Source organism: Electrona antarctica, assembly GCF_951216825.1.
Source record: "Electrona antarctica genome assembly, chromosome: 7".
NCBI lineage: Eukaryota > Metazoa > Chordata > Actinopteri > Myctophiformes > Myctophidae > Electrona > Electrona antarctica.
In genome coordinates, this window is record NC_136812.1 from 19,736,257 (window position 1) to 19,750,427 (window position 14,171).

The following is a 14,171-nucleotide window of genomic DNA, read 5'->3' on the forward strand; positions in this document are numbered from 1 at the left end:
CTTGGCATGACAGACCTGAACTTAAGTTGATTAAAAATGTCAGAGTACAGATACAGAGGAAATGAAGTAAAAGGATACAGCTAACTGCTGTGCTGCCTCTGGCGACTGAATTCATCCCAGGGGATTAATAAAGGTCTGTATCTAAAATACCACAGAGTTATGTTAAATACCTTCAGGTCTCCTTCGACAGACATGCATAGCCTGCAGGCATGCTGTTTATGTTGACTGTTATACATGTTTTAACAGGGGGCTTCTGTTTGTGTCTGCAGGCTAATCAAGAAACTGGAGCACACGTGGAAGGCTTTGGTTCATGATGGGGTAAGTTTGCATTTTTAATGCCGCTATACATAAAACACAAACATGGGCAGGCACACATACTCAACATACAGTCTCCATAATCACATGCTCTATACTAATATATGTTTATTGAGAAGAAGAACAAGAACAACAAACACATTTATTTATATAGCTAAAATAATGACGATAAAACAATGCAGGAAATACAAGAAAGAAACATTATAAAAAATACAATGACAGACGTTAAAAAGAAAATATATAAGCAAACTTTTCACTGCCAAGAAAAAGGGAATGTCCGCACACAATAAACTCTCTTTTTGATGTATTTCACCAAAACATTTGAACAACGCTTCACCCATGTAGGGCTTCACTATAAGTGCTAATGCTTGCTCTCCGTTTAATCTTAGCTTAGTCAGCAGTACAGCTAAAAGACCTTTGTCTAGCGACTGGAGACACCTTGGATATGTAATGTAATTTCTCAGAGTATCTAAATCAACAAACCAAATTAAATATACTGCTAATTTTATATACAATAACAATTAGTTGTCCTGACTGAAGTATGGTAGTGTTTTAAGAGGTCAGCAATACACCCTAGAGCTCTGCTATGCAAGGCCTTGTCAGTAATGAATAAATGTTGATTTTTATTTTTGTATTCCTCGACTTTGGCTTTGACTTACAATGTCCTTTTTAAGGTGTGTTACCATCCTAGCCAGACAGACTGAGGAGAGCTTTAGCTGTGTTTACATGTAGTCTAGTCTGTCTGATACTGTCTGCTGTGGTCTCTAGGGAGGTTAAACAAAAGAAAAACTGTTGAATTATCCCGTTTCTTGAGCTGAATCTTGTTTGGTTGCTGTTGTTGTTCTCTTTGATGTTCAGCATTCTTAAGTTATTTCATTTTGGGGCAGTTTTATTTTATTGTTGTTATTATTATTATTATTATTATTATTATTATTATTATTATTATTATTATTATTATTATTATTATTATTATTATTATTATTATTATTATTATTATTGTATTTATTTTGCCTGACTTTTGACTTAAATTGGGGGGGGGGGGAGCTCCAGACCCAGGGGGCCGGGTCGGTTCCGGCAAGCCGCCCCGCATCCGAAACGGTAGAGAAATGACAGTTACCAAGTGGTGGTCCCCGGGGGTGGGGGGGGGGGGGTGGGAGCTCCAGACCCCCAGAACGTGCCCAGGGGGCCGGGCCGGTTCCGGCGAGCCGCCCCGCGTACGAAACGATAGAGAAATGACAGTTACCATGTGGTGGTCCCCGGGGGTGGGGGGGGGGGGGGAGCTCCAGACCCCCAGGAACGCGCCCGGGGCGCCGGGCCGGTTCCGGCGTGCCGCCCCGTGTCCGAAACGTTTGAGAAATGAGTTATACAACCATGCTGTTTTCGTGCTCATACATACCCACCCAGCCAGCCAGCTACCCACACACACAAGTCCGTAAGGGAGTGGTTTGCACCACTCAAAAATAAATAAAAATGAATGAAAGTTTTAAACTATAATAACATTGGTGTGTGTGTGTGCGTGCGTGGCATTGCGTGCGGTGTGTGTGTGCGTGCATATGAGACCTTGAGAGATAAGTGAAAACAAATCCATGCAGTGAATCTTTTAAACATACTGTACTCTACATCCATAGATTGCATGAGAGCTCAGGCTTTCTGTTCATCCTTCCCCTCTCCGTGTCGTTCTCTCCTCTGTCTTCTCCCAAAGTAGTTCTGACCCCAATCACCTGCACATCTCCCACACACTCTTGTTCTCTCCCACATTTTCTTTATCTTGTTCTAGCATACACACACACGCACTCGAGCAATGCTGGCTCAAAGCTCAGAAATAGCTACCGGGGCGAGGAAGAGTAGTTGGATTTCTAAGTGGCTTCTGTTGGCAGTTACAGTTCTGTTGTCACTATAATTGGGTCTGAAATTTGTTCAAATGACTTGGGCCAAGTTGGCTTCCGTCCCTCCCTCTGCATCCAGCTGATGTTTGTTTACCGCAGCTTGTACATAATGTCTCTGTGTTCCTTTCTCCTCATCTCTTATACCTTAACCTTTTACCCGCCCCCATTACCGCCACGCTCCTCTATCCTCGTCTCTCCATCTACTCCACCTGTATGTGCATCCACCTTATTCCTTTATCAGCCTAAACCAAATACCCAGTGTCATCTGTCAGTCTGGTCTGGTGGCAGTGTGATCTTAGCCTGTAGGATCATGAATAATGGACAGACTACATTAGCCTCTAGCCTGTCACCACTGTGTACCAGAGTCTGTGGGGGGCGGTGGCTCAGGGGTAGAGTGCCTGGATGGTAACCGTAAGGTTGCCAGTTCGAACCCGGGCTCCCGCAGAGTTACTGTCGAAGTGTCCTTGAGCAAGACACTGAACCCCTAATTGCTCCCGATGTGCTAGTTGGTGCCTTGCATGGTTTCCGCTGCCATCGGTGTATGTATGTGTGTGTGAATGGGTGAATGTAATGCACAATCTCTGTAAAGTGCCTTGGATAAAGGCGCTATATAAATGCACCATTTACCATTTACCATTTCTGTGTATCCAGTAGAGCCGGGCCCATATATATCGGCCATTATTTGACTTTTGTACAGCATTAGTGTCTGCAATTATATAGCGAAATCCTTCGGATGTTCTCAAAAAATGTTTAAAAATACCAGGTATACAGTACAAGTTCACAATGTGTTGCCATGAAACACATTGGGTGCTTTGTAGATAAGCATTTTTGTAATTTTCTATTTTCAAAAAAACATTTTTTAATTGATTTTGGACAAAATATCAGTCAAAACATTGGTTAATTGGTGGCTAGGACTTTATCAAATCGGGATCAGCATCGGATCCAAAAGTCTTTCATTGGCATCGGTCATGCTGTAGTAGTATCCATACCTTTCTCCCTGTTCCTCTCTGTCACTGGCCTCTATGTGGGTCAAGAGAAAAGAAAACATTAGTAAAGTGGATCCGATGATGGACAGGATTAAATGCCTTTCTTCACTTGGTTTGGTCCTTTTCACTTCACTATCTTCCTCTCACCCTGTCTGTGTCTCTCTCTGTTAGGACACAGTATCGGTCCATCGGCCAGGCTTCTATGGTGACAGGTTCTTCAAGTTCATTAGCAACAACGTCTTCAAGAAGAGTTCCTGTGAGTTTGTTCAGATGGAGACATCTCCTTACATAGTCAGTTCTGTGATCATGAGTAACTCATTCAAATTCCAGAATTTACTCTGTATTGTTGCCAAGCCTTGTCAGGGAAATCATATTGCTGAATGCCTTATTAGGGCATGCAAAATGTCACGCTGGTGGGAAAAGGTCAATTTGATTTCCCATTGCATCCCACTTCAAAGATGAAGGTTTGCACATAAATCAAAGGGTAATTTGATGTTTCTGTCAATGTTAAAAAAGTGTAAATCATCTCATTCTCAACCAATCCCACCCAATCACGCTGGCCAATCACAATTTGCGTCCTCACTTTTGTCTTCAATGTTTGTGTTTACACAAACACTCAAAGCTGGGCATAGGAGGGGCTGGCGTCCCTCAAACATCACACATGTGTGAAGTGAGGAGTGCCCAGATTTTTGGGGGCATGTTGATGTTCACCCATGAAAATTGAAAATTGAAATAACAAGATGTAGTCTTACGTCGTCATAATTTACCCTAAACCCAAGTCCATAGACTTGGCTGACACAAATTACATCATCATTTTACCCTAAACAAACATTAAAGTCCATAGACTTGGCTGGGCCGGGAAATGTATAATTATAGGCTCTTGCTTGACAAACATTAAAAGTCCATAAACTTGGCTGGCCTATGACGTAATTTCGAAAAGCCATGCAGTGGAGAGGCTAGTGGCCCTCAAAAAAGATAGAGTAGCTGTTTGTAGTCTATATGGGTATTGCTTGTACCATGACCCCAAGACAAAATTAATTATGCATTATTCAAAAGCCATGCATTGATTTGAGAATCTTTGAGCGGCAACAATATTTATCATCACACTTTCCATTTACACCAGCTCTTAAGTCATCTCCGTCTAAGAAAGGCCGCGTGTCGTTGACGGTGCCCAAGTACATTGGTCCTGGGGCGGCCTGGTCAGCCAGCCGGCTGCCCTGTGAGAGAGACGAGAACATCTATGACCTGAGAGGAGCACGCAGCTTTCCTACACTGGAGGATGAAGGTAGACTCTCTCTCTCTCTCTCTCTCTCTCTCTCTCTCTCTCTCTCTCTCTCTCTCTCAGGTAGATAGAAGTAGAATTGTTAAATACTAGAAGCTCGACCCGCGTCTAACACCACATGTTTGTGTTGCAGTGCGATCCGAGACACACAATCACACATTGCCCACTGATCGTGTGTTTTCTGTTCCGTGCTGTGTTGCTATTGTTCCGTATTGTTGTTTCTCTGTGAATGTCGTGTGTCGAAGAGTGGTGCAACAGAGTGTAAATATACGTAGCACTGAGAAGAGAAGTTGTTTTGGCCCATCGCATCACGGAAACGGAAACTGCAAAAGCTGGGTTGTAAATGCAGAGGTAAAGTGAGTGACGTCAGAGCACAGGCGTAAACGGCACTTCCGCATACTCCGCATACGTCACGGTCTATGACATGATCACCCGATTGTGAACACAGGCAGAATTCTCTCAAATGTACAGTATATATCTGGTTTTGGGTACTGAAAATGTTGAAAAATAGAAGCAAAAATCCTAATTGGCTCTCACTGACCAGAATCTTAACATTCCACATCTATAAACTGTAATCCTATTGCAGTTTCATTTCTGAGTTCTGAAATCTTATGTCCTGGGGATAGAAACTGTACCTGAGCCTACATAATGAGGAAATAGAAACTGTACCTGAGCCTACATAATGAGGAAATTGGCCGCCGGGGGTACACATTGTCAGTTGTCAACTGTCGAGTCACACAGCCTTATATAATATCATGGTCCAATCTCACTGCTCTCTTTATCTCTGTCTTTCTCTCCCAGGGCGATCTGACCTCCTAACCTCCACCCCTCCGTCATTTGAAGAGGCCACCACTGCCTCAATCGCTACCACACTCTCCTCCACCACCTCTCTATCCATTCCTGAGAGATCTCCGTCTGACACATCAGACAACCCGCGCTACAGGTACCTGGCAACACACATAAGATATTCCATATTACACAGTTGTGTTCAGTTCCATGTGTAAGCAACTGCTACGCCTGTTGTCTCTGTGACATGAATTCACTATATTTGATATGCATACGTATATTGGTATTGCGCCCCGAATCACACCGTAGAAAGCATGAGTGTCTATTTCAGGTGTGTTTTCTGACTGGGGGGGGTCATATTTTGACAGCAGCAACTGCTTGCCAAAAAGTATTGGACAGTGTTGATGTTGATATTCATTTTGTATTTCTTCCTTAGGGCCCCAAATTATACCCTAGAAAGCACAAGTGTCTATGGGCAGTATTATGCGTGTCTTAAGTACCAGGTCTTATGACTTAACTTAAGACCTGGAGGCGTGATCAATGCCATTTGGCTATTCTGAGTGGCCAAACAGCATTGACCACGCCTCCAGGTCTTAAGTTAAGTAATAAGACCTGGTACTTAAGACACGCATAATACTGTATGTGTTTTAGGTATTATATTACTTGACATTAAAAAAATAAATAAAAAAATGTCAGTAGAATAAGCTTTATAATGTGTTATGATAAAGGTTATCAGTACTTATATAATTATAAATGTTTATGAGAAATTTATATTGTCTTATAAGAATTGTTATAATGTGTTATGAACATGGAATACATAGCAAGTTATGAAGTATTATAATACTTCATATTATAAGTCATTATAATAAAGTTTATAATGTGTTATGATTAAGCTTTAAGTATAATGATTATTTATCAGCGCTTATAGATATAATTATACATATATACTTTATGAGAAGATTATAATATCTTGTGTATCTATAGTATAATATCTATAGTGCATTATAAACGTGGCATGCATCCCGTGTTTATAACGCATTATGAACACACTTATAGTCACATACATAGAGTATCAAATGTGAGATGAAAAAATCATATGAAATGTCTATGTTGAAGTCCTGTCACATCATTTAGGAACCCGCCCTGATGTCCTGCCCAGTATGACAACCTACCATAAAGCTTGTATTGACACTGTTCTCTCTGTCCCTGTCCCTAGGAGACACACCCAGTCTGTCAGCCACGACGGGCGGTGAGTCTGCAGCACAGTGAATGCTGCTTTCACTTCACAAAGGCCATGCTTGTTTTAACAAGTTAACATGCTGAAAGTCCCATTCCGTGTTTCCACAGCTCTTAGTTTCATATTTTATACAGCAGCAGACGTGTTTGGGTGTGGTAGGCGTGTGTATGTGTGTGTGAATGGAAACTGTGCTACTGTAGGTCAGTCTGTTGGTCTGTTTATGAGTGGAACTTTGTGTGTGCGAGGCTGTTTCACTTTGTACATACACGTTATTTCCTCTGAGTGTATTATGTGTTTGTTTGTGGGAGCAGAACCCAGGAGGAGTTGCATTGTCGTGATGAGGACCAGCAGACCATCACAGTGGAGGTGGAGGTGAAAAGGCATGACAGTGAACCCACCATCACTATTCCACAGAGCTGGCCTGACACTAGGTACGTCTGGGGATGTGTGCATGCGTGTTTGCGATGCCTTAGGACCATGCAGTACCAGTGTTGGATGTCATGGGTCACTTGAGGATAACGTATAAATTAATTATTCTTGTCCAGTGACACACACTAGAGGTACACAGTAAGAGTGTTAATTTAACTCTTGAACTCCCTTCATTCTCATTGTCACAAATGGATGAGTTAACAATTTTACGGTATTTCTACCGGACTGTTGTTTCATGTACTTCAGTTGAAAGTTCTTGGTATTATACTATTGGAAAAGCCTATTTGAAGCACTCATTTGTTGGGCATTGAAATATTTGTTTTAACTTCTATCACGTGCTGCTCTGATCGCTAAAACCCATGCTACGGTGCCCTCAGTACCATCAGGACCAGTATGTTCTTTCCTTTGCAAACAACAAGAAATAGAACCCTGCCAGGTAAAGAGCATGCGACCTAATAGGGGGTAGGCTAAGCTGTAGAGCCATTATAATGAGTAGTCCATGACCCCAATCATTAATATGACTGAGTTTGGCACCCTGCTATAAATAATCTGCTGCCAACCTCCTACCTAGACTAAGCCAGCTGTTGGGTGAGCACCCCTCACTGTGCAACATGAAACGCACACATGCACGCAACCTCAGCAATTTCAGTCTGAGATACTTAAGTCCCATGTTAATGGACAGAACAAATATGGAGGGCGAATGCACTAACCCATTTTGTTATTAGGGTCTGGGAGGTCTACTTAAGTTTCTGGTTATGGTCAGACAGAATGTGCCAGGCACTATCTGGAGAAGGCATCTAATTAAGTAAAGCGAGTGTATGCGTGTTTATCAGGATTTATTTTGTACTCTGTGTGTGTGTGTGTGTGTGTGTGTGTGTGTGTGTGTGTGTGTGTGTGTGTGTGTGTGTGTGTGTGGGTGTGTGGGTGCGTGTTTGCGTGCGTGCGTGGGTGCGCTATGGGTTGACACTGTGAGGGAGTGAATGGTTTTGAAAAGCCCCAACATAGGCAAACCAGAAAGTCAATATAGGGCTGTGGATTAATCCCCCACCCGCAAAACACAGAGATAAGCTAGACCTCCCCATATTCTAAAATGTTTAAAGATTACTTTTATCTCACTTTAGCTTCATTTTAAACTGAACATGAAATTAAATGAACTGGACTGGATTGGAATCAATTGGATGATCAGGGTGACGTGAGGCTGCTGAGGGAGGAAGACTGATGAAACATCTGCGTCTGATGGCAGCCCAGCAGGCCAAATGACGTCATGATGACGTTATGATGACGTCCTCCGGTGACATTCAGGACTAGGTCAGATCACAGCCCATATAGGGATGATCTTTACGTAATTTCAAGGACGTCTTCGCCAGTTGGAATAATATACGGTAGTTTATTCTGGGCCAGATCTGACTAGTTATGACTTATGATATGACTTAAGTTGATCTCTGATTCTTCCAGGGATGTCCCTCTTAGTGGGCAGAATTCATGTTGGTTGAAATCAGGTGATATTCTGGGCCAGATCTGACTTGTCTGACTTGATCTGGCCCCAATAGAGACGTCACAAATTGGTCCAGGTCCTGACCGTGCTTGCTGGGAGGGGCTCTAGGGGCTCAACATTATGGCCTGAGGTTCTGGAAGGAGCTTGCTGCAAGCATGGCTGGGGCTGAAGGGCTAGTGAATGTGAATGACACAGAGCCATGAACCTGAACCTTCTGGATGCCCCTGCTTCTCCAAGCAGCCTGAGATCACCTGCTGGTGTGAGCAGAGCAGAGAGAGGATGAGACAGTGAGGACAAGAAGGGGGCTGTAGAGATAGATTGTAACAGATAGGGGGAGACTGTCACCCTGTGCCCCCTATTAACCATTCAGTCAATCAGCTCTCTCCTTGTAAGATGCCAAATCTGCTATTCCTCACTATTCATTCACTAGAGTGTTACTCTAGCGAAGCGAAGCTCAAACACACAGGCTGAGAAAGCAGTCTGGGTAAGCCTAAATCCTTTCTGCTAATAGTCAGTGATCTGGACAGGAAGAATAATGGATTGTGTTAACACACAGACAGCTGGTAAGTCTTAGAGTGGCGGCTGGCAACTAGACCATGAATACACACACCCCACGCACGCATGGCACATCCATTACACTTTACTTAGAGCCTGTTTGTTCAAATCTAATAGCCCTGCACATCTGTTCTGTTTTATTAGAGTTGCTTACTGTAAGTGCCCCAATTAATGGGGCTTGATGTACCCACTGTGTGTGTGTGTGTGTGTGTGTGTGTGTGTGTGTGTGTGTGTGTGTGTGTGTGTGTGTGTGTGTGTGTGCGCGCGTGCGTGCGTGCGTGCGTGCGTGCGTGCGTGCGTGCGTGCGTGCGTGCATCTAGCTATATATCTTGTGTTGTGTTTATAGCAGACTCCTCAATCAAATGTGCACTTGCAGTTTGGGTAACTTGAAAGCAAACTCCACATGCCCCAACATTTTATTTACCTGCCATAGTGTCAACCCCTTACCCCTGTGTCGGATCGTTGGTTAGACTGGCATATTCGCCGATACCGATATGACCAAATAAGGGCCGATCCAATACTTTTCCGATACCGATACAGTATCGGGACATCTCTAATTAGTACCAATCTTACCTCCCTTTCTTTTCTCTTTCTCCACAGTGAGGTAGAGGAAGCAGCTGGTGATGAGGTTCCTACTGGGGCTGAAGCTCCCGTTGCTGCTGTTGCTGCTGCTCCTGCTGCCGCCGTCCCTTCCAGCTCTTCCATGGCTCCTGAGCCCTCTTCCCACTCCTCTTCCCCAGCTGCCGCTTCCTCTCCTGGGACTGCAGAGGCCACAGATCCCCTGGAGGCTCTATCCAGCCCGGTGGTTGTGGTAGTGGAAGCAGATACGGCCAGCCTGGTGTCGGGATCCGGGTGTACCAGCCAGGCTTCCGTAGATGATGAGGACGACGTGCCAATCACAGACCTTGTAAGCTAAGCTAGGCCAAGCTAAAGCCTTTTAGCCTAAGTTAACACTTACAGTTAACAGACCTACAGTACTACGGTATACACACATGCAAACATATTGTTGGATGCAGAAATTCACAGTTTGACTTTAATGATTCCTTAAGACTGATATAGTAGGGATTTATAATAGGCCTATCTCACAGCATTTCCCCGCCCCCTTTCCACGCCCCCTTTTGGAGCTAGTGGTGTTATTTTTTTTGCGGTCCATAGGCTTCCATGTTAAAAGAGGTATTTTCACAAGCCACAAACTACCGTTTTGTAAAGGTAAGGTTTATTCTACTTATTTGAGTTGTTATACCATTGTGTTTTCTTCATATTATTATCGGTCTTTGACATTTTAACATTAGGAAATGTACTTAGATTCTCCAGAGAAAAAAAGTGTAAATGCCTTAAATGACACCACTATCTACCGGAAGTGGGCGTGGAAATGGGGCTGTGAGATAGGCCTATTATAAATGATACGGACAGATAAAGGCAGACAAACCATGCGCTCAATGAAGTGATACGTTGTAAGACTTACCAGACTACTGAGGAGGTCCAGCTCCAATCAATCACATACATCATTTTTACATAGCCATTAAAGGACCACTTCGCCCATTTTCTCGGTGCTCACTAATGCTCATTAGAAGATGGCACCATTTATGTCTACTCTGTATGTGTCTCAGATGAGGGCTGTGGACAGTTCCGAAATCTGCCTACCAGTGACATCATCATGACAGTAGGCAGGGATTGGTAATTAAGTCTTTTTGGCTTCTATTTCAGAATGCTAACTTTCCAGGAAGAGAAAGGCGTCAGTTTAGCTTGGAATCCCCATTGATTTTGACATTGAGACGCAGAGAGAGTAGACAGAAATTGTGCCATCTTAAGCCTAATTTATGGTCTGAGCAACGCGTCGCACTACGTGTCTCACAACGTTCTGAGATTTACAGGAAGTGAATGTGGTATTGCGTATCTCGTCTTTTGATCGAATACGTTATTAACGTGATTATTAACACAAAAAGCCCTATAGTGGGCTTGTTTCCACTGTGGTCCATTGTAGCAGCCTTCCCAACCAATCAGAGCCAGCAAAGTCAATCATTTTTCCAGAGGTATGCAACAACATCGACACTTCCACTGCCATACATAAATTATCCTTTATTATAATGAACATTAGTGAGGACCAATTAGGTTGAAAGTGGGTGAAGTGCTCCTTTAAGATAGCATGGCATATTCAGCTAGCATCCTGGTGTGATATATGTGTGGTCAGAATATATTATATTATGCGACATATATCAACATATATTGCAATAAAATATGATTTAATTGCAATATGCATATTGAACTGTTGCTCATGATTGAATGGACTAGTCTGAGCCTGTACGATCCTGTCCTACAGAAGCGTTGACACAAGGACCTCAGAGAAGATGCCGAGTCCAGACCACTGGTATGAGAGAGATGAAGGGTGCGGTGCGGTGTGCAATGCAGTGTATTTAATAGCATGTCGCAGTCGTCCAGAAACATTGTATCCCCATATTTTAACTGTCAAAATACCATGATTTGTCGTTATGTACGTGACTGTCGTGCAAATGTAGCGAAAATAGCCTATCTACAAGCTCACAATAAGCTCACAACGTGCTGCGAGCTGCTGGCTATTTTACGGTATTTTTGAAAAGATTTTATGGTTTGATATAAATATTGAACCAATGAAACGCTTACGCTTGTGAAGAAGCAATAACCGTATTGGATCCGTAGGAATGCGGGTTCTTTTTGTTCCCCATTTCCTGAAAGGCAACGCTTTTGGACATACGGTATACTACAATGTTTCCACCTGACAGCGACCGTTTGCAGTGTGGTTTGGGGTGTGTGTGTGTGTGTGTGTGTGTGTGTGGGGGGGGGGGGGGGGGGGGGGGGGGGGGGGTGGAGATAAAACAGCTGGCTTCACCTCACTTGCCACAGCGTTGACAGCTTTGATATTAGTAAGAGCTGGAGTCAGAAAGGGAGACATGTGCGTGTGTGCATGCGTGCGTGCGTGCGTGCGTGCGTGCGTGCGTGCGATATTCTACTCTTCAACGGATGTTAGGTTCTTAGCTTACTTATGATCCTTCATCCTTGATGACTATTTCTCTGTATTTGATGTAGGCCTATTACCATTATGTTGTTTTGCTTACTGTAAGTAGCTCTGGATTAAGAGATATCTGCTAAATGTCTAAATTGTAATTGTGGATGTGCGTGCGTGTTTGTCCTCCCAGCAACAACCAACTACCATCAGATCTCTCTGATAGTGTTGTGTTGGCAGGTCTAAATACTCCCAGAAGCAGAGCCATGAATGAATGTATGAGGGGCTGGTAGAGGATAGCAGAGAGAGCTAGTGATCACAGCTCCAGATAGTGAGCTTCAACGTGGAAAACTACTCCAGTACATTTTGTAGAATTAGTCAATAGGGCTTGCAAACTTCACTTGGGACGTGGTCTCGAGATTTGGGGGGAGGGCGAGGGCGCGTCCAACATCTGTCATATTGGGTATGTCACGTCACTACTTACTTACCAACGGACAGACGAGCAATATTACACCAGAGGTGTCGCGTTACCCGTGATTATTGGACAGTGATGTGGTCAGGAACGAGGCAGAAAGGAGTTCTGCAAGCATCACTGAAGTGCCAATATATTGTAAATATACTTGGTTTCTTTTCACGACTGGTGGTTCTGCTCTGGAGGTGTGTTTTCTGTCAGCAATCAAGCACCCTGTGATTTATACACAGTTCTGCGACATGTTGTGAGCTTGTTCACAACAGCACATCAGCTATTTTAGACCCACGACACCGGCACGCAGTCGAGTATGACTCGGGCTTTAAATGTGCCATCAGAGGTCCTACATAGCAACAAGTTAGTCAGCGAGCTCCCTCACTTATTTATCAGTCTGCTCACATAGCCTGCCCTGCCCTGTCTCAACTTAAGAAGAGCCAGTTATTATTCATTCAGTGGAAACGAAGAGAGACACAGGGTCAGGAGGACACACTGTGCACAACCATACATTCTCAGATGTAACTAGTACTACACAGCAGGTGACGTGCACACACACACACACACACACACACACACACACACACACACACACACACACACACACACACACACACACACATATATATATATATATATATATATATATATATATATATATCCGCACGGACACACACACCTATGGAGTCAGAACAGTATCAAAAGTGTCACGGTAAATCTTACATATGTGTAACTCACAAGTTCAGATTTGCAACTCACGTGAGTGAACTCACAGGTTCACATTTGTGTTTTGTATCCACAAGTTCAGATTTGTGTTTTGTATCTGTATTTCGCATCTGTGTTTTGTATCTGTGTTTCGCATCTGTGTTTTGTATTTGTGTTTTGTATTTGTGTTTTGTATCTGTAATTTGCATCTGTGTTTTGTATCCGTGTTTCGCATCTGTGTTTTGTATTTGTGTTTTGTATCTGTAATTTGCATCTGTGTTTTGTATCCGTGTTTCGCATCTGTGTTTGAAACACAAATACAAAACACAGTTGTGAAACACAGATACAAAACACAGATGCAAATTACAGATACAAAACACAAATACAAAACACAGATGCGAAACACGGATACAAAACACAAATCTGAACTTGTGGATACAAAACACAAATGTGAACCTGTGAGTTCACTCACGTGAGTTGCAAATCTGAACTTGTGAGTTACAAATCTGTGAGACCTTTGAGACTGTGCTAAAACTCTGCTGCTCTACTTTTGAGACTCTTCTGACATTGGGCGTTAACAAATGTCATCATTGGCTGAGGGAATCTGTCAATCATTCTGATTGACAGATTCCTCGGCCAATCAGATCGGTCCGCCTTCAGCCAATCCTATGGCTCTAACGCCCTGGGGGCACGCTGGCCCATAACTCTAATGCCCTATGGTGGGGGGCACGCTGGTCCATAGCTCTAACGCCCGGGGGGCACGCTGGTCCATAGCTCTAATGCCCTATGGCGGGGGGCACGCTGGTCCATAGCTCTAATGCCCTATGGTGGGGGGCACGCTGGTCCATAGCCCTAACGCCTGGGGGGCACGCTGTTCCTTAGCTCTAATCCCCTATGGCGGGGGCACGCTGGTCCATAGCTCTAATGCCCTATGGCGGGGGGCACGCTGGTCCATAGCTCTAACGCCTGGGGGGCACGCTGGTCCATAGCTCTAACGCCTGGGGGGCACGCTGGTCCATAGCTCTAACGCCCTATGGCGGGGGCATGCTGGT

At 43.8% G+C, this 14,171-nt stretch overlaps 1 protein-coding gene across 2 annotated transcripts in view; it reads left to right on the forward strand.

Moving 5' to 3' along the window:
- pip5k1ca (phosphatidylinositol-4-phosphate 5-kinase, type I, gamma a) overlaps window positions 1–14,171 on the forward strand; it is a 61,993-nt gene that overhangs the window by 36,073 nt on the left and 11,749 nt on the right. The window contains exons 10-16 of one of the 2 annotated variants that reach the window (XM_079505279.1): window positions 270–318; window positions 3,359–3,443; window positions 4,311–4,472; window positions 5,271–5,412; window positions 6,472–6,504; window positions 6,804–6,923; window positions 9,572–9,878. In XM_079505279.1, the coding sequence (XP_079361405.1) occupies window positions 270–318; window positions 3,359–3,443; window positions 4,311–4,472; window positions 5,271–5,412; window positions 6,472–6,504; window positions 6,804–6,923; window positions 9,572–9,878 (898 nt within the window). Of the gene's footprint in view, window positions 1–269; window positions 319–3,358; window positions 3,444–4,310; window positions 4,473–5,270; window positions 5,413–6,471; window positions 6,505–6,803; window positions 6,924–9,571; window positions 10,011–14,171 lie in introns of those variants that run through there. The other variant, XM_079505278.1, reaches the window with a different exon arrangement.